A 20,642-nucleotide genomic window follows, 5' to 3' on the forward strand; every position below is an offset into this window, starting at 1 on the left:
CACTTGTAGTAATGTATACAGAATACACACAGCAAGTATAGCCACTAGAAGATGGAGGACTTCGCTAACAGACTCTACTTCTGTAGACAGAGAGCAATGGAAGCAGATATATAAGCAGATTTATAAGGGTCATTATGAATTGACTAAGAGAATCCCAGTGAGAAAAAATTGTGGATGCTGGAATTTAGGGCTATTGCTGGAGTTTTTAGTGTATTTAGTTCTGTTTCCTAAAAATCTAAGATTTCATGAAAAGATCCTAGGTTTCTGTCTAGTGTCTTTTCTATTTTACCTGATTTTCTCAGAATGGGTTCTTATCTAGTAGTTCCATAAATGCATTTTTCTAGCTGAACACTTGGGCTGGAAAGAGAGAGGGATTTTTTCTTTTCTTTCAGTTCTAGTACTTTGCCATTTAATTTCCCAGCCTCTACTCCTCTGTATCAAATGCAATATACAACAGGTCTGGATTTTTCTTTTAAACCGCAAGACACCGTTTGACAAAGGAATGCTGTGGAATCATAATGCTTTAACTTTTTTCCTGGGAAGAGAGGAGACACCTTTGCAGCCATGTCACATCAATTAAGTCTCATTCACACTAAGTGCAAATCAGAAACATTTTGCACTCCTGTAATGACAGGACTAATGTGTCTACACTACAATTCTAAGGGTTGTCCTTAGCATCTTTACATAAGAATATTAAAAATGGCCATCCTAGGTCAGAGCAATGAACCATCTAGTCTACTATCTTTCTTCCAACAGTAACCAGTGCCTGTTGCTTCCAAGGGAGTGAACAGAACAGTGCAATTTATGGAGTGACCCATGCCCTGTTGTCCAGTCCCAACTTCTAACAGTAAGAGGTTTAGGGTCACCATGAGCATGAGGTTGCTTCCTTGACCATCTTGGCTAATAGCCATTGATGGACCTACCTCCACAAACTTATCTAATTCTTTTTTTAACCTGGTTTTACTTTTGGCCTTCACAACACTGCCTGGCAATGGTTGACTGGGTGCTGTGTGAAGAAGTACTTTTTGTTTATTTGTTTTAAACCTGCTGCTTATTAATTTCATTGGGTGATCCCTGGTTTATGTGTTATATGAAGGGGTAAATATCACTTCCCTATTCACTTTCTCCACAGCATTCATGATTTTACAGACCTCTATCATATTGCCCATCAGTTGTCTCTTTTCCAAGATGAATAGTCCCAGACTTTTTAATCTCCCCTCATATGGAAGCTGTTTCAAACCCCTACTCATTTTCATTGCCCTTCTCTGTACCTTTTCCAATTATATCTTTTTTTGAGATGGGACAACCAGAACTGCATGCAGTATTCAAAGTGTGGCCACACCATGGGTTTACATAGTGGTATTATGGTATTTTCTGTCTTATTATCTATCCCTTTCCTAATGGCTCCTAACATTTTATTAGCTTTTTTGAGTGCTGCTGCACATTGAGCAGATATTTTCAGAGAATATCCACGACTCCAAGATCTTTCTTGAGTAGTAAGAGCTAATTTAGACCCCATCATTTTGTATATATAATTGGGATTATGTTGTCCAATACGCATTGCTTTGCATTTATCAACATTTAATTTAATTTGCCATTTTGCTGCCAAGTCACCCTCTTTATTGAGATCCCTTTGTAACTCTTCACCATCTGCTTTGGACTTCACTGTCTTATTTTGTATTGTCTGCCGACTTTATCACCTCACCTTTAACCCCCCTTTTCCAGATCATTTGAGTATGTTGAACAGCACTGGTCTCAGTACAGATTCTTGGGTTACCCCGCTATTCACCTCTTTCCATTGTAAAAACTGATAATTTATTCCTACCTTTGTTTCCTATCTTTTAACCAGTTACCAATTCATGAGAGGACCTTCCCTCTTATCCCATGACTTCTTACTTTGCTTAAGAGCCTTTGGTGAGGGATTTTGTCCCAGCCAGCATAGTTGCCAAAGTTGGGTCCCTGCCTTCACTCCATACAACAGGGTTTATATAGTAGGTTTAGCAGTAAATTATCTGCTAAAGTAGGTTTATCACTGAGTTGTTTTTCTCTAGTGATTTCTTTATGGCAGAGAAAGCCTGCATAGCTTTTTTTTTTTTCTAATGCTTTGAGACAACCCAAAATGTTGATGTGTTTATTATAGGGCCCAGGTGCCTAATTTAACATGCACTCAATTTCTCTTTCTCTAACAAAATCTGTTTTGATATTTTTCAAAAACCAGTGTGACTGTGGCTACAGTTTGCAGCATGACCTGGCAAGCCCTTGATTTGCAGTAGCCATGCAAAATGGATGGAGACCCTTCTGTGTGCAATAGCATGACCAGGTTGCCACCAGACAGTAGTCATTTTATTCCTGATTGTTTAGCAGGAGCCCTAGATAGTGGATCTAGTGAAGCAGGCAGGTGGGTCACTGATTCATATGGTGAGGAGGGCCTGGCTCCATCTTTGTGCAGGGATTTCATTGTGCCATCTGTTTTCCCTCAGACTCTATTTTTGTGGCAATTTAGGGTTCAGCTCCAGGTTCTGCATTCAGCCTGGAAATACTACAATGTTCCTGGAGCAAGTGAGCATCTTCCTTTGGTGTGTATTATAAATGTTCGTGAATGAGCAACTGAAAAGGAAAGTCAGGGAAAGCAGCTCATTCCTCAGGTACAAGCCTAAATGTAACTTGGTGATAAAATGGAGTGAAGGGGGGGAGGAAATCTCCTCATGGACTGTGAGGGGAGGCAAATCTCCTTCCTCCCCTCCACTATGAGAGAGGGAATTTCCCCAGAGATACTGGGGAGTGGGGGGAATCTCCTTCCCTTCTATCCCCTATTGTGAGAGGGGGAATCTCCTCATGGATTTGCTCCTTAGGGGGAGAATCTCCTCTCTGATACTGGGGGAGGGCGGGAGAATCTCCTCCCCAAGGAGAGGGGGAATCTCCTCATGGATTTGCTCCTGCGGGGGCAATCTCCTCACTGATGCTGAGGGGTGGAATCTCCTCATGAATATGCACCCCTCACTGATACTGGGGGGTCTCCTCCCCAGTCAGAGGGGGAATCTCCTCATGGATATGCTCTGGAGGGGGAGAATCTCCTCACTGATACCGATGGGCGGGAAGCGGGGAGAAATCTCCTCATGGATACTGGGGGGAGGGGCAAGTCTCCACACGCACAGTGAAGGGGGGAATCTCCTTCCTTCCCCCTCCCAACCCAGGAGGAACGCCCCCGGGATGTGCTGCCCCAGTATCCCGTGATGCTGAGGGGAGAGTCGCCTTCTCCCCAGTACCGAGGAGGATGGTGTCCCCCGGATTGCACTCTCCCCACGTTAGCGAGGAGGGACGGCCCCGCCCCGCCCCGCCCCGCCAGAGAGTCGGCGCGCGCAGGCGGGCAGTGGCTGTGTCTCCCTAGGCCCCGCCACCCTGCACCCGCCGGAGTACGGCCACGCGCCGCCGTCTCCGACCAGCAGGTGGCAGTGGCGAGCGCTAACCGACCGTGCGCACGGAGGAGTTACGTCACGTGACGTATCCCATCGCGGCCCGGGGCTGCCCCGCACCCGGAAGTGGATTGGGCCTTCCGAGTTCGGCCGGGGGCCGGGGGTGGACGCTATGGGAGACCCGGCGGGCGCCGAGGAGCTCGCCAAGCTCGAGTACCTCTCCCTGGTGTCCAAGGTCTGCACCGAGCTGGACAATCACCTGGGCATCAACGACAAGGACCTGGGTGAGAGGCGCGGCTGGGGGGCGCGGGGGGCCGGGGCTCGGGGGCATGGCTCTGCGCTGAGGGCGGTCGGCTGGGCGGGGGGCCCCCTGAAGGGTTGGGGTGAGCCCCTAGGGAGGAGGAGGGCGACGGAACAGATTTGGGGGCAGGGAACGATGGGTCTGGAGCCCTCTGGAGGAGGAGGAGGAGGAGGAAGGGGGCGCCTGGGAGGGATGCTCGGAGGAGACTCGGCTGGGCGTTTGCCCTGACACGAGGCCGGAGTCGGCTCCTTGTTCCCAGCTCCTTATTTTCAGATATAACAGCATACGATGACATGTCCTCAGACTACTCTGACTGCGTGTGGTAAAAATTAAATGTGTCATTATTAATGAAATAACCAAATAAGGAACTGGGAGCAAGGAGCCAACTTCAGCCTCAGTGCCCCGACACCTCCGTTATTGATTGTTTGCATTGTGGTAGTATCTTTGCGCTCCAGTGGTCCTACTAGACACTGAACAAACAGACAGTCCTGCCCCAACGAGCTGGCAGTCTGAGTTAGAAAATGAGCTCTCCTCTCATCCTGAGACCTCATTGCTCCAGGTCTGAATCCTGCAAATGAAGCTAAGGCAGTGTAGAGAGGACAAACTTGCACTGCTGCAGACCAGACATTCCACGTTCTGGGGCTAGATGAAGGGCTTCAGGCTCTCAGGTTGCCACGCCAGCCCCTTTCATCAGAGTGAAATGCACTTGACCTGACTTCAGATTATTTTTGTTTATTTCACTCTCATCACTTTTTCTTTGCAGCTGAGTTTGTGATAAATCTTGCTGAGAAAAACACAACATTTGACACATTCAAGGCTGCCCTTACGAAGAATGGCGCTGAGTTCACAGTAAGTGAGATTTGAACACAGAGATAATCTTTTATTTAAGAGAGAGATGCAGGAATTAAGAGTTTGTGTTTATTAATGTGCAATTGTTTTTACTGAACAACAGTTCTTGTATGCTGACTTCTAAACACTTCTGTCTAATAAATCTTCGTTTAAATTTGCTTGATGCAATCTTTGTGAAGCACCATGGTATTCTGAAGGCTCATTTGAGTTATTTGGTGTCTTATTACTGCATGTGTAGTGCAAGAAAAACAGCTTGTCATGAAAACAAGCTTTTTATGGTGTTCACACACCAGGCTGATAAGTATCTTAGAAACAGGTCAGAATGATTAAGTCATGGTTAGAACCAGCAACTGATGTGGGGAGTCACTTAAATGGAATTTTCATAAGATTGTAAAGTCAAGTCACTTTTTGTCTTGGTTCTCTGCACCAAGCAACTGCAACTTTTATGGTGTACATGTGAATACTTGTGACTATGGCCCTATACTTTTACATCTTCAGCAGTAGGAGTAGGTGACCCAGGCGATTGCCTGGGGTGCCGGCCTACAGGGTGCTGTTTTTGTTTTTAGCAACAAAAGTTTAACAAATAGAGTTGGGGTGGGCAGGATACTGAAGATGGTCCTTGCCTGGGGCACCATTTGGTCTAGGGCCGGCCCAGATCTTCAGAAGTTGGAATTGAGCTTTTGTTCTCCACTAACAAAACCCTCCCTTGTGCTAATGTGCAAAAGTATCACAATCACTTAAAAAAATCTTCTGTGCTTTATTTACTTTTTCAGGACTCCCTTATTAGTAATTTGTTACGTCTCATACAGACAATGCGGCCTCCAGCAAAGCCATCTACAGGGAAAGGTAAGTATAGTTTCCCTGCTTCAACAGCTCAATAGAAAACAATCCCAGCCCTTTCAGCATCTATTGGACATTCTGAATGTGACGAGAAATAGCTATACCTATCTCTTATATACTGTCATTCCAGTGGAGTTCTCTGTATTACGTGCGTCACTGTTGAAAGCTTTGGACTACTTGAAGAGAGAGCTTTTATTCAGTTCAGAAGTCAGAGTATTGCATATTTCACTATCTTACTTAATCAGAACTTCATTTGTGAGGGGAAATGCAGTTATTTTTAATTCAACTTTTAAAAGCTGCATTGAAGTTTACATTCAGAGCTGAAATTAATACTCAGTTTCAGAAGTGACAGTAGAAAAGTATTTTAGCTGTGTGACAAAGATGCACTTCTAATTTTTTTTTCTTTCCCCCCCTTTTTTGACCTAAAACCAGAGGCAGTTGTTAAACCCAAAACAGAAAAAGAAAAGCTCAAGGACCTGTTCCCAGCCCTTTGCAGGCCAGACAATCCCACCATCAGGGTAAGGATGCAATTTTACATGTTAACAATCAGTGCATGGAAATACGATGCTTGTTTTCTGTTTTCTCACTTTTGATTTGCAGTTGCTACATTAACATGATCATCTTTGTTGTGCTTCTAAAGCACAAAATATGATGGGGCATGAGAAGTGAAAACACATAGTGGAGCAGGAAATAAGAGTTGGTATGGAATTGCTGGATGTTAGTTGCAGGAGACTATTGTTAATATAGCTTTCTCATGGCAAACATTGCTTTGCAGAGCACCCAACAAGACAAGTTTCCTACCCTGACAAATTCACAGTCTAATTCAGACAATGTAATAACCAGGATAATGGTTCAGGTGAAAGACTGCGTGGTGACACTGAGACCACTGAAGGACACTTTATTTAAGAAGTGGTTTTAAAGGAGTGTGTTTGGCACCTAGGGTTGAAAGGCTCTTTCAAGTATAAGACATGATAGGAGATACAAAGAGCAGGAAAGCTGAAGATAGTAGATAGGAAAGAGGATCCAGAAGAGTGCAGAAAGTGAGAGGCTAGGAGGAAGCAAAGGAAGAGGCAGAGTTGTGCAGAGGTTTGAAGGTGAAATGGATGAAATAAATTATTAGCATACTACCTTTAATCAGATTAGGAACTGTAATAAGCATCTACTTATGGAGAAGTTAATTTGTGTCAAGACTTTAGGATTAAAGTCTAGGCTACCCAAGATGTCTACTAGTAACATTCATACTAAGTTTTCAGTAACAATTTAAAAAAGTTAGTCTCCAAATCTTTACATAGAAGCAGAACTGATAGAGCCATGTGGCAGAGAAGGTTTGGCTTTGAGATTCCTGGTTTAATCATTCCCATATCTTTGCATCACATTTTCTCTGTGATCTTTTCTCCTATTTTCCTTCTTTCTGGAAATAAAAATGAGTGATTGTCCCATTGCACAGATTAATGCTCTGTGCTGGTGATAGGCTCTTAATCAGCTTGCTTACAGAGGTATTCTCTATGTCTACAGACTATGTTGGATGAAGATGATGTGAAAGTGGCAGCTGATGCTCTTAAAGAACTTGAAGCTTTAATGCCTAGTGCAGGTGGACAGGAAAAACAAAGAAATACTGATCACCGGTAAGTTTCCAATGCATCTCTGAGCCATGGCTAGCCAGTAAGTGTTTTGTCTGCATGACCTGCTCTTGTATGAAAGTTGAACATAGTTGGTTAATGTTTGACAGAGCAAAAAAAAAGAGGAGAAGCCGCAGTCGCAGCAGAGACAGGGACAGGAAACGGAGGCACCGATCCCGTTCCAGGTCACGTTCCAGGACTCGGGATAAGAACAAGGGGAAATCCAGATACCGCTCAAGGAGCAGAAGTCTCAGTCCCAGCAGGGATCGTAAGGATCGAGAGAAATATGCAGAGAAGAGCAATGACAGATGGAGGGACAAGCATGTGGATCGCCCACCACCTGAAGAGCCTTCGATTGGAGAAATTTACAATGGCAAAGTTACAAGTATAATGCAGTTTGGGTGCTTTGTGCAGCTGGAAGGACTAAGGTACTCATCTGACTTTCACAATGAGTCATTACTACTACTTGTACCATCATCCTTCCTTTGTGTATTTTAAATATTGGCTTCAATTAATGTGACTTTTGTTTTTTAAATGTATAATGCCTTATTAGGATCAGCCAAGTATGCCAGTGATACACATTACATTTCACAACCACGGTGGATGTTCTGTTTCAAAAAGTAAAGCTGACAGTAAAGAATGTTTCTCTTTTCATGGACAGTTTATAAACTCACACAAACCTCTCAGCACTAAAACATTTTAAGACAGATTGTGCTTAAATGATATGTAAAGGACTGTTTCCAAGAATAATATAGAGTATCTCATGCTCTTCTCTCCACCCATGACCCACAGAAAACGCTGGGAAGGCTTGGTTCATATTTCTGAACTTCGCAGAGAGGGACGTGTTGCTAATGTTGCTGATGTTGTGAGCAAAGGGCAAAGAGTGAAGGTCAAAGTGCTATCCTTTACTGGGTCCAAAACCAGCCTGAGCATGAAGGTATGGAAGCATTTTATTGATGTGTGTGGAATACAGATCAAATGGTGGTGGAGAGAGATAGTGTTTAAAGTTTTGGTATTTCACATATTGCTGTAAACTAATTTGAATCCCTTTGAAATACTGTATTTTAATACTTAAAGCTGGTAAATTATAGTTCTGTATTTATGCCACCCATTGGCTCCTACTTCCTGTTTTCTCCACATGTTTTTTTTATGTACCTTGGGTATACAAGGATTCTAAACATTCAACAGTGTTTTACCACTTCTTGAACCAAAATGGCAACTTTGAAGTCTTTAGTCAGGTGCCCAGCCAGATCCCAAGCTGTCGTTTGTGTCCATCCTCCATTCACTGCATGAGAGAGAGGCATTTTATTTTAAATTACAGGCCGTAATGCAGTCCTGATCACAGGCTGCTTAATCACTTCTGAGATGTTAATTTAAAAAATGAACTAGTGAAATGTTTTTCCATTTCCCCAAGGGGCCACAGCCAAACACAGCCCATATATGTAGAGATCCTTGTCTTTACATGCTTGGTAGAGGAAGGAGGGGCAGGTATGTAAGGAAAAGTGATTAATAAATCTATCAATCATGTTTGATATAGGATGTTGATCAAGACACTGGGGAAGATTTGAACCCAAACCGACGCAGAAACCTGGTTGGAGAGACCAATGAAGAGACTTCTATGAGGAACCCAGACAGACCCAGTCACCTCTCCCTGGTGAATGCCCCGGAAGTGGAGGATGATACCCTTGAACGGAAGCGTCTCACCCGGATTTCAGACCCAGAGAAATGGGAAATCAAACAGGTGTAAAGCATTACCATTTCATATTGGAGTGGTCAGGAATGATGTGATTTAAAGTGATTGTAGGGGAGCTTCACATACTACCATGTAGCTTCCCATTTGCCTTAATAGTCCATGATTTTTTGGTTTAGAGTCTTACTGTTCTAAGCTCTCTGTGAAATCTGGGTTTCCTGAGCTCTGACCTCATAAAGCTTTGAGTAGTCTTTGGCTAGTAATGTGTTCCAGTTAAGTATAAGACAGGTATCCCCCTCTGCCAGTATTCAGAACCCACCCCCCTCAGTCCCAGGAATCCATAATGGAACATGTAGCCTTTCACTCCTATATCCTTGTTTCATAAATTTGGCCAGTGCTGTTAATAGCTGAAACAGCCTTGTTAGCAGTTGCACTTATCATTCTAGTATCTTCCACTAGCACTAAAATCCAGAAAATACAAGGTGTTAGAGATTAAAAAGCCCTTTTAGGCATACTAGGCCATATTTGCTCATGCTGGGTTGTTCCCTACAGAACATCTACTAATGTTGTGTCCAGGCAAGTTTTAAAATCACAGTTGAATTCTTTTGGGAGAAGTGTACAACCCAGTACATCTTCCTGTTGGGATGTATTAGCTGCTATTCATTATAAATGTTCTTTTCTTAATTTCATCCTATTTCTCCTCCCTTGTACCACATTAATAGACACTAGTCGCCCTCAGACAGTCCCAGTGCCACAATATCCTGAGAGGACTTACGTTTCATGTCCCTTTGAAAAGTAAATTTTCCTTCCAACCCATAGAGCTTTATAATCTTAAATGGGACAGTCTACCCTTGAATGATGATCACATGTGGTAACTAATCTTCACCTCTCCATTCCTTTCCCAGATGATTGCTGCTAATGTGCTCTCCAAAGAAGAGTTTCCTGACTTTGATGAGGAGACTGGGATCCTCCCTAAAGTTGATGATGAAGAAGGTAATATTGTCTGGTAGTTTCATTGTGGGTATAATAGATTCCTTGTGTTTCTCTGTTTGTGATCTATGCAAAAAGGAGCTTCTGGTGCAAGTGAGTGTAAGGAATTTCATAGTTGGCAATAGCCCTAAACACTTGGAGCTGGAAGGTATGCTGGTTCCTTTTGGTTAATGAAGTGCTGGTGACCTTTGGCCAGGAGCTCTCTCCTTGCCTGTGACATTTTTACTTTTGAAGAATATGTAATTATACAGTAAACGGGATGCACAGGAAACACTTAATGTAGCTTCTTTTTCCTGCTACAGAAGTTTCAGCTGAAGAAAGCTGTATATGTCTTCTTGTTAAACCTGACTTGTTTGTGCATTTTAGATGAGGACCTTGAGATTGAGCTGGTTGAAGAGGAGCCGCCCTTCCTACGAGGACATACGAAACAAAGTATGGATATGAGTCCCATTAAAATAGTGAAGGTAAGAGATTTCAGACCAACGATTGAAAACCTGTATGTCACTTTTATGTAAATGCCCAGGAATTAGCAATAATGAATGGAACCTATCCATAGTCCAGAAAATCAGGAGTGTTGGGCTGCAGATCTTTCCTTTGTTATACATAGTTGGGTTTTCATTTAATTGGTAACTGTGAGATGGGATCATGGAATAGAAATGCAAGGTTAACATGCAGCCAACATTTCACAGAAAAGGAGTTAGAACCACATGGTGTTCTTCTGCCCCACTCTTTGTCTTGTTTTTGATGAGGTGGGGATAGCCAGGAAATTATCCAACCCATCTCAGTACCAGTAATCACATGCTTGATTGGATTGTGAAGGGAGCCTCCTATTTTACAGTCACGGCCACTGGCATCCCAGAAATCTAGCCATCAAAAATATTTTGGCACTTGTGAAATAATAAAGTTTAAAACCTTTTAAGTAGCTGTGGGAAAGAGGATTGCCTTCAAGCTTGAGAACAGATGGGCTGGGCTGTAATAAAGGTGTACAGAGGGGTAATAAAGTCTCTACAACTAGACAGTGCTTATAATTGTAATGTTGATCTTATTCTTCAGAATCCTGATGGCTCCTTGTCCCAAGCTGCAATGATGCAAAGTGCTTTAGCCAAAGAAAGGCGAGAACTCAAACAAGCTCAAAGGGAAGCAGAGATGGACTCTATCCCCATGGGACTTAATACACACTGGGTGGATCCTCTTCCTGATGGTATGTTCTGACTTGTCTCTGTTGAAGTATCTACTGTGCCGTCCATTGTGGGAGCTAAACTATTCCAGGAAAATATCTTGGTGTCTTGTTGGTGACTTCTATGTACGTGTGGCCCCTTTAGGTTAGTCTTTTTTCATCTTAAGTCTAGCTTTTATGTTTATTCTTCTAGTCAAAGTGTGATGGTAGAGAGGGCTGATTATATTACCAAGTGAAGCACAGATGGAACCATGGCAAAAATCTTAGTGGGATCAAAATCACAATCAGTATTCCAGAACAGCTCACTCGTGTTCTAAACAGGCAGATTGTAGTGTTATCTATACTTGTGCCATGTGAACTGCAGTGTGATAACTAAATTCTCTTTCCTTCTCAGTTGATGGGAGACAAATAGCTGCCAACATGCGGGGTATTGGGATGATGCCCAATGATATCCCAGAATGGAAGAAACATGCATTCGGTGGCAACAAAGCCTCCTATGGTAAAAAAACCCAACTTTCCATCATTGAGCAGAGGGAGAGTCTCCCAATCTTCAGACTAAAGGAGCAGCTGATTCAGGTAAGACCCATGCAGGAGCCGCCTTCTCCTTGGAATGGGAATGATTAATATGAACATTACTGGATCTGTTTATTGACAAGTTAATAGCCCCTTGAGATTTTTAAGAATGAAATTCTATTTTAAAATAATATTTTTTCTCTATAAATCTTTTTTTAATAAAACTGCAGGTATTTCTTAAAGTAGTAGGGCCAAAATTGGAGCTAAGATCACAAATGACAAGTCTTTATAGTGGGGTGAGTCATCTGAGTGGTTAAGCAGTTTACTGGACTGCTGGTTAGTAAGACCTGGGCTAGAACACAGTGTGAGCCAGCATGGGTAAGGGCACAAGATTAACTGTATTTAAAAAAATTCTTAACAAACACTTTCTTATGTGTCCTTTTTCAGGCAGTTCATGACAATCAGATCCTGATTGTTATCGGCGAGACAGGCTCCGGGAAAACTACGCAGATCACCCAGTACCTGGCTGAAGCAGGTTATACGTCAAGAGGAAAGATTGGATGCACCCAGCCTCGCAGAGTGGCTGCAATGTCTGTTGCCAAGAGGGTGTCTGAGGAATTTGGATGTTGTTTGGGACAGGAGGTAAAGTTTTGTGTTGGAGAAGGCAGCTGCATAAACATGACAAAAAGCAGGAAAAAATCAGTAATGGGATAACTAACCTGTGCTCTTTGGCAAGTTGGAATTGAGGAGCTGGCAGAATAATTCAACCTGGGATTATCATTGCCAGCAATTTTGTTTCATCAATTCAGTTAGTTTAGTGTAAGGGGAGGAGAACTCATTACTCATTCAAACCCATTGTTCTGCTTCCCTCTCTTGTTTGGTAGGTTGGCTACACGATTCGATTTGAAGACTGCACCAGCCCCGAGACTGTCATCAAGTACATGACGGATGGTATGTTACTGCGGGAGTGCCTGATTGACCCTGACCTGACCCAGTACGCCATCATCATGCTGGACGAAGCCCACGAAAGGACCATTCACACTGATGTGCTCTTTGGCCTTCTGAAAAAGGTAACATTGCATTTGGTCCCTGCTTGCTCCCAGGGTTCTCCGCTGGTTATATCAAGAGGGAACCTCTGAGGAAGGCAGAGACCCTCGTGTCTTAGAAGGATATGTTGTGAGACTGGGCTATGGGTCAAGGTGACTTTACCTTTACAAGAGTAGCTCACCTGGTCTGAGCTCTGATTGTAAATGAAATGGAGTTTTTTGGTAACAGAGGACAAGGGAGCTCATTAACTGAAAATGTTTCTGGGGGTGAATAAACAGCTGTCTCCAAATAAGGAATTAGTCTCATGTAACCCAGTCTGCCTCTCACAAAAGGTCTCTGTGTTGGGAGTTCTCTTAACTAGGAAATAATGGAATTGTATTTTTAATATGGCCTTAGTTTTAAGTTTAACTTAATTTAAGTTTTAAATTATATGACATTCTGGGCTTTTTCCTGTCTGAGAAGGACAGTGTGTTCTCCTTTGCATTTAGACAATTCTGCAAATCTGCCAAAGTCCCTGGTATGATTGAAGCCTCTTGTTACCTGGAATAATGTAACTGAGTGAAAGGGCATGTGTCTAAGCTCTTATTTATTGCCCTTGTTACTATTAATGTGGCTTGGGCACTTTCTCTCCTGCTACAGACAGTGCAGAAGCGTCAGGATATGAAGCTGATTGTAACTTCGGCGACATTAGATGCTGTGAAATTCTCCCAGTATTTCTACGAAGCTCCAATCTTCACGATTCCTGGCAGAACATACCCTGTGGAAATTTTGTACACAAAAGAACCAGAGACTGATTATCTGGATGCCAGTCTGATCACAGTGATGCAGATCCATTTGACGGAGCCACCAGGTAAGGGCAATAAAATTTGGGAGTGGCAAGGTCCTGTGTCTTGGGGTCATATGGCTTTATAAGAAGCACATCCGAAGGGGAGATCTTTCTACATGGAAGAGAAGAGGGGAAGAAGGAAACAAAGTGAATGGTTAGGCAGGAGTTGGGGGAACGAGATTGATTCTATGGACATGTGCCCTTTTGTAGGTGACATCCTAGTGTTCCTGACTGGTCAGGAGGAGATTGATACAGCTTGTGAGATCCTCTACGAGAGAATGAAATCTCTAGGACCTGATGTGCCGGAGTTAATTATCCTCCCCGTGTATTCAGCTTTACCTAGCGAGATGCAAACCAGGATCTTTGACCCAGCCCCACCAGGCAGCAGGAAGGTAATGTCAATCAAAGGGCAGCATCACCCTCTGCTGAAACACTTAATAGTGGGACTTGTTACCCTGTTCATTGCATTCAGAATCTTATATGCTATGGGTTGGGGAGGAGAGTAATTATGGACTGCTCTGCAGCTTTGAAGCAGCAGCTCTTATGTGGCTTAACTCGCAGAACTTTTCTTGCCTAATTCTCCATTTTTTGGCTTTTAACTATTCTGTTTTATTTTAACCCAAGCCCTTTTGTGCAGAAGAACTTTATAAATAACATTGATACAGCAGAAAGATTCTTTAGATGCTGCCTTTCAAGATCATTATTGTCCTCCATGCGATTCTAAGTTTCTGAAGGGAATGTATAAAAGAGCTTCTGGAAGATGGCAGTAATTCTCCTGAAGCACATTCTGGAGTGGTTTCTTGTCTAATAAGAGCTATGTTGTAGAGCCAGGCAAAAAAAAAAAAAATTCTTCTGGATCATATATAATTCTTTGAGCAGAAATTGGTAACCTTTTTCTTGTTCTTATCAGTGAGTTCCACTGTGTTCACGTTGTTTACTGCCCTAAACCTTAAAACGGTGCACATGTTTAAAATCTGGCCATTTTTGTGGGTGGAAGGAGAAATCTGCCCACATGTGGTAGGACAATAATCAATAATAATTTAAAATCATAGCAGTTGTGTTAACAACAGTCTGATTATACAATATTGAATGGCTTGTATAAACCGAGCAACACTAGTTTAACTTAGTTCTTGATTGCTTGCCAATCAGATAGAGGGATAGTATCTGAATCAGGGTGTACTCCTCTTGTTTACAGGTTGTCATTGCTACCAACATTGCTGAGACCTCCTTGACTATTGATGGTATCTATTATGTGGTGGATCCTGGATTTGTGAAGCAGAAAGTGTATAACTCCAAGACTGGAATTGATCAGCTGGTTGTTACACCAATTTCCCAGGTAGACAGCATATGTTTGATAATGTATCAGTTGTAAATCTGTGGCTTAGAGGAAATTTTATGGAAAAATGTGGGGAAATCAACACCACTTTCCCACACACGACACCTTGCATCACACTCAACTTATGCTGAGCACATCATATCCCTCCCTGCATTGTGTTGGAAGCCCTTATAATAATGCAAACAGAAATGCAAACAACTACCCTTCATTCCTCTCTCACTTAGTCTCTTGATTGAATCATTGTCCTGGATAATGCTTACCTGCCTCTGCCACTCAGATGTGGTGTTCCCTCTGAAATCCTACAGGCTCAGGCAAAGCAGCGAGCAGGAAGAGCTGGGAGAACAGGACCTGGAAAGTGTTACAGACTCTACACGGAGCGTGCTTACCGAGATGAAATGCTAACCACCAACGTGCCTGAAATCCAGAGAACAAACTTGGCCAGTACAGTGCTCTCCCTTAAGGTAGGAATCAGTGTCTCATTGTTTTGCTGAAATACAGGCCAATGTAAGTGTAATTTTCACCTATTTTACTAAATGCAAATGGATGGGAAGTGACACTGTATCATTGGCAGAGCTACTGCTCATTCTCCAGTTCTTTCTCTTAGGGGATTGTAACGTAAACTCAGACTTAGCTTTATAGGTATCTGTCTCACAAAGCCATTCTTTACACACAACCTGAAAGCCATATTTCATTTAAAGTTCTAGAAATGCAAAGCCACAGGAGTCTTCGGGGAATCATTCATTTCTGTTCCCTGCTATAAAAAACAAACAATCCGTTATAAAATCCACTTATGTTTCTCAGGCCATCACCTCACAACTTGGATATGACTTTTTTCTGGGGTGGTGGTAGTTGAGTCCTTCAAATATATGTCTCCCCAGACACTCAGGCAATCTACAGAAGACCATATCCTCTGAAAACTGCCATCACCTAAGTAATTGACAGAGATGTGAGAGTTGAAGATGTTAGAGATGGCAAAGAACTAATAGGTTACCACACACATCTCCCTGGGGCCAGTGCAGGATTGTTCGCTCTTGTACATTTAGTAAAACTTTATCCCTAGGGATGGGATAATGTGCCCACTAGATTTGTGGTTACACTAGAGATAAAGCATGAACCCTGCGCACAAGAACTCATCACTGTTGCTTAGACCTTGGTTTTGGTTTTTGATGCATGTTTTGTTGTTCTTGGAGATGTCTCTACTTATGGAGCCTGGTTTCCTGTTTCTTTCTGGATGTCTCTTACTCTCAGATTTTCTCTATTTCAGGCTATGGGGATCAATGACTTGCTCTCTTTTGATTTTATGGATGCTCCCCCGATGGAAACACTAATCACCGCCATGGAACAGCTCTACACCTTGGGAGCCCTGGATGATGAGGGGCTGCTCACTCGACTTGGGCGCAGAGTAGGTTGAATGTCATGCCCCTGAGCATTGGTTGTCTTGTGCATATTCTCAAGCTGGCCTAGGTGTAGCTGTCCATAGGGGTACCTGGCACTGCCAATGCTTTCTGTCTGTGCTCTTGTGTGTTGTAAGTGGGTCCAAGGCCATACTTTCCCACCAGCAATCGGCCTTTGCAGATTAGTAAATAATGTATTTTCTACCTCATAGTGGAGCAGGTGCTATTTTCTCTTATAAACGAGTTTCATTGTATAAGTGTCTAAACATTTCCTGTAAGTGTTGTGCTACTCTGATCATGTAGATGGCAAAGGTCATCTGCTGTGTGCCAAATAAAGCTGTCTGAGATGGGGGCAGCGCCATGTTAGGGAGACACTGAATGGTATCGTCTTCTCTCCCATTAAGGTTTAGTTAGTCTGCATGTGAAACGAGTCTGGCCTATTTTCTGAGCTTGAGATCTCACAAAGCCTTGCTACAGCACCTCTGAAAACAGATGTTGTTGTCCTTTATTCCTGCAGATGGCAGAGTTCCCCTTGGAGCCCATGTTATGTAAGATGTTGATCATGTCTGTACATTTGGGATGCAGTGAGGAAATGTTAACTATAGTCTCTATGCTGTCTGTACAGAATGTGTTCTACAGACCGAAGGTAAGGAATTCAGGGCTATGTGCTGTAGTGCCTGGTCTGGTTGCATGGTGGGAAGGAGGAGTCTGGTGGTGTTTATTGAATGCATCATGGGTAATGGTATGTGCATACTTCCCCTAACAAGACTAATTAAAGGATTCATTGAATCACATATTGCACAGCTAATTCTCCTCTTTGTTACGTGTCCCTGAACTGTGGATGTTTGCTGCCCTGGAAAGTGAAAGTTGGAGGCTTTGCTCTCTTCTTCTTCCCAACAATAAATCAAACACAATATTAGAACCTGCCATATCTTGCTTTTGAATTTGGAGCCGCTCTTGGGGGGTCGTTGGAGGCAGCCCTTTCCTGTCCCAGAGAAACAGAAATGGTTTGAGAATGAAGTTACCCATTAGAAGCCCTTCCTGCGCTGACTCTCTTCCTGCACCTCTGGGCTGCAGATTGTGGTGGTGGCATGGCTGCTCCATATCAGACTCTTCTTGGAATCTGTTATTTCTTCATTATAATGTCCTACTGGTATCTAGTCTAGTGACCTCAGTGTTTGATTGATATCCCAAGGCTACATCCATGGAATTGAGAAACATGGACTGTGGTTTCAGGCAGGCGCTATGCTAGTCTTTTTCAGGTTAACATTTTGTGTAATAGTGGTAACGCCTTCATCATAGGGGTCCAGTTCAGCCGTGGTGTGGGTGAAGGATCTCCCATTGGCCTGGCAGGGCTGAGTCTGATCCTTAGTGCTTTGTATTTAATCCTTTACAAAAAAGCCAGGATGCTGTGTGTGTGCATCTCAGCCTTGCACTGGTTAAACACAGGGCTGTCCATTTCAGTAGCACATAAGAACATGCAGCATGTGGCCCTAAAGAACCAGTGCTCCATTGCCAGGGGTACATGATACTCTCTCTAAGACAAACGTGTGATGGAAACATGTTGTGTGTGTTAGGATAAACAAGCACTTGCTGACCAGAAGAAAGCCAAGTTTCACCAGACAGAAGGGGACCACCTCACCCTGCTGGCTGTCTACAATTCCTGGAAGAATAATAAGTTCTCGAATCCCTGGTGCTATGAGAATTTTATCCAGGCCCGGTCCTTGCGCAGGGCACAGGACATCCGTAAACAAATGCTGGGCATTATGGACAGGTGAGCCAATTCAACACGGGACAGGAACTGGTTCTCCTTTTTTTAGCATTCTCATTCTTTAGCAGCAGCTTATTGGCACTTGCCGTTTGGGTGATATGGTGTGTGTGCCTTGCACACCAAATATGGGGGCCCTCTAAATTCTCTCTTTACAACTCTCTTCTGGCAGACACAAGCTGGATGTGGTGTCATGTGGGAAGGCAACAGTGCGAGTCCAGAAGGCCATCTGCAGTGGTTTCTTCCGAAATGCAGCAAAGAAGGACCCCCAGGAGGGCTACCGGACTCTTATTGACCAGCAGGTGGTCTATATTCACCCATCCAGTGCCCTCTTCAACAGGCAGCCAGAATGGTAGGAAAACAGGAAGCTTAATTTTAAATTTAATTCTCAATCCTACAGCTGGAAAGTCTTCATCATGGGCTATCTGTAAAATACAGACCAGAATCTGTGTGCTCCGATACTTCAGTGATGGGTTTGGAACGAGGATAGAGAGCAAAGAGACAGACTGTGATCTGTTCTTGACTCCTGAGCAGATTTATACAGGCACATAGGACAAATGAGATGCTATGATTACTGCGAAGCAAGGCCACATCTGGAGTCCTGCCTGCTCCTGCCTCCAGCTGTCCTCTTGTGTCTCTCCTCCATGTATAGAGTTTAGAGCAGCAGCACAAGTCAGGGAGAGGGGGATCGTGACTGAAACCAACCAGCTCCATGCTGCAGAATGCAGGAGGTGAATGAGAGAGGCTTTCTGCTGGGAAGTTTATATTGAGGGTTCTGGGAAGCCTGGACATGATTTTGAAGGGAGGAAGAGAGTTAGGGAACTAGACAAAGGGGGACAGTTTCGAGCACCCCTCACATGAGATGAGATTATCAACCACAGGGTCTTTGTTAAGAAGCGTTAATTTCCCCTTCTGCAAGCAATAATGCTTTTGCCTCCTCTCTCTGTAGGGTGGTGTATCACGAGTTGGTGCTGACCACCAAAGAGTATATGCGCGAAGTGACCACCATTGACCCGCGCTGGCTGGTGGAATTTGCACCAGCCTTCTTCAAAGTCTCTGATCCAACCAAACTGAGCAAACAGAAGAAGCAGCAACGTCTGGAGCCCCTGTACAATCGCTATGAGGAGCCCAATGCCTGGAGGATCTCTCGTGCATTCAGGAGGCGATGAGTCTGGCTCTGACATGGGCTGCTGTTGGTGAAGTGTTCCTGGTAGCTGAGATTCTGCACTGTTTTAAAATCCCCTCTTGGAGATACACACAGTTGAATCCAAATCCAGACTAATTTGGGCTTTAGTTTATTTCCTATTTACTTTGTAAATATCTTCATTAGGGGCCAAAGGAACTGCACAATATTACTGATTCTGCCCTCCAACTGCTACCGTTTGCAAGTTGCTGTTCTCATGTCCTGACTCACTTAGGTGTATTATATCACTTCCTCCCACTTCCAAGTGTTTGAAAATCTGAAGGTGTAAACATCTGGGCACTAAGCAACAAAACCAAAAAACGAAGCCATGTTCTTAAACCCAATTGTTCATCAACCTGCTCATCTCCTGCCTGATTACATGTTTAGATGCTAGAATGCCCTGGGTTTCTAGCCACTCTGAAGCGGGATTGATTTTGACTGACACTCCTGCCACTGCTCTTGGACAATGACCAGTTTTCTTTGGCAGGCTTCACCATTTGTGCTCAACCTCCTTTAACTTTTCCATTTTCTGACTTGCTGTAACTATTTGTCTCTTACTTGAAATCAAAACTCCTGCAGCCACCTGTGGAGAGATTTAGTATCTGTGGCTTTGGAATAAGGTGAAAGAGAGCCCCTGAAACCCAACCCGAATGTCTGTTATACTTGGACAATGGCACAGGTCAAACTAGTGGTCTTATCTTTCATCAGCATCTCCTGTGCACTGAAGACTGGTATATCAGATGGTAATTAACCACATCCAGTCTGCAGCACAGCTCAGTCTGTGAACCTAAATGGTTACAGATGTTTGAGAGAGAGGTTTTCTGCACAATGTGTCGTGTGTTTTGTTTCCTTTAACATTAGATGACATCACAACTGCTTTTTTATACAATATTCTCTTAGGGCTAAAAGTAGATTTCAGCGAAGACATGATAGAACAATTGTTATGAAAATGTAATTCCAGAATGTCCTGTCAAGGTGTGTGGTGTGATGTTAAAGCTGTACATAAACTTGTCTTTATTTTCTTTGTTATGGTAATGCCCCTACTCAAACCTGCCTTTTCAGAGCTGGAAATAGCTACTTGGCTCCATAGCTAGACACCCAAACTTTGTAATTTTTCTCGAGCTGGGGTATTTACTCAATTACTGCTGAAAAGTGCACAGAGGAGCAGACTGGTTAGATTTACACCTGACCCAGAGCTACAGGACAGCATAGCGCTTGCTCATTGAGAAGTGACTACATATGAAATCTGCATCGGTCTGTAAAGAGGACAGTGAGTGGCATGGTGTAGATACTGTTTTTAATATGTTGTACAAATGCCCTAAGCTCCTTGGAAGCTTTACAAAGAAAATTATTATTAAAATAAACTTCTGAAACAGACTGTTTCAGCATGAACCATGCACAGGGTTTGTCCTTTGGTTGTAACAGAATGGTTTCCAACCTCATAAAGCCATATATTTAAAACATATATTTAAGTTAAACCAAAAAAGCCACTTTTTACTAGAATAAGTATGTCAACACAGGGTTAAATGGTATAATTGGTAAAAATTTCCCATGTAGACCAAGCCTGCGAGAACTCTTGAACCAGAGCAGTGTACATACGTACACACAGCCTCCTCACCCATCCCTCTCTACCACTGGGGATCAGAGTCAGAAATGAACCATCTCCTTATGCTTCTGCAGCCCTTGGTATGGTGCT

General features: G+C 43.3%; 1 protein-coding gene across 1 annotated transcript; it reads left to right on the plus strand.

The window, feature by feature from the left end:
• Window positions 1-3,515: 3,515 nt before the first annotated feature.
• DHX8 (DEAH-box helicase 8) lies at window positions 3,516-20,343 on the plus strand. The gene is made up of 23 exons (XM_067541426.1): window positions 3,516-3,697; window positions 4,478-4,563; window positions 5,337-5,409; window positions 5,836-5,921; window positions 6,919-7,028; window positions 7,133-7,450; window positions 7,815-7,959; window positions 8,560-8,763; window positions 9,618-9,705; window positions 10,069-10,166; window positions 10,756-10,903; window positions 11,274-11,455; window positions 11,840-12,034; window positions 12,277-12,462; window positions 13,079-13,289; window positions 13,476-13,657; window positions 14,461-14,601; window positions 14,907-15,062; window positions 15,866-16,003; window positions 16,513-16,641; window positions 17,573-17,769; window positions 17,936-18,115; window positions 18,713-20,343. The coding sequence occupies exons 1-23, from the start codon at window positions 3,586-3,588 to the stop codon at window positions 18,930-18,932; spliced, it is 3,585 nt and encodes a 1,194-aa protein (XP_067397527.1). The 5' UTR covers window positions 3,516-3,585; the 3' UTR covers window positions 18,933-20,343.
• The last annotated feature ends 299 nt before the right edge of the window (window positions 20,344-20,642 follow it).

The sequence above is a fragment of the Emydura macquarii genome, unplaced genomic scaffold, assembly GCF_026122565.2.
Source record: "Emydura macquarii macquarii isolate MOO-44397 ecotype Brisbane River unplaced genomic scaffold, CSIRO-AGI_Emac_v2 contig_629, whole genome shotgun sequence".
Taxonomy (NCBI): Eukaryota; Metazoa; Chordata; order Testudines; family Chelidae; genus Emydura; species Emydura macquarii.

What these genes read in the sequence shown, in the direction of transcription:
- DHX8 (XM_067541426.1), top strand. Translation starts at nt 3,586, where the DNA reads ATGGGAGACCCGGCGGGCGCCGAGGAGCTCGCCAAGCTCGAGTACCTC. An exon ending in AGAATGGCGCTGAGTTCACA is followed by an intron (nt 4,564 to 5,336) that starts GTAAGTGAGATT and finishes TTACTTTTTCAG; the next exon opens with GACTCCCTTATTAGTAATTT. An exon ending in CAAAGAAATACTGATCACCG is followed by an intron (nt 7,029 to 7,132) that starts GTAAGTTTCCAA and finishes AATGTTTGACAG; the next exon opens with AGCAAAAAAAAAGAGGAGAA.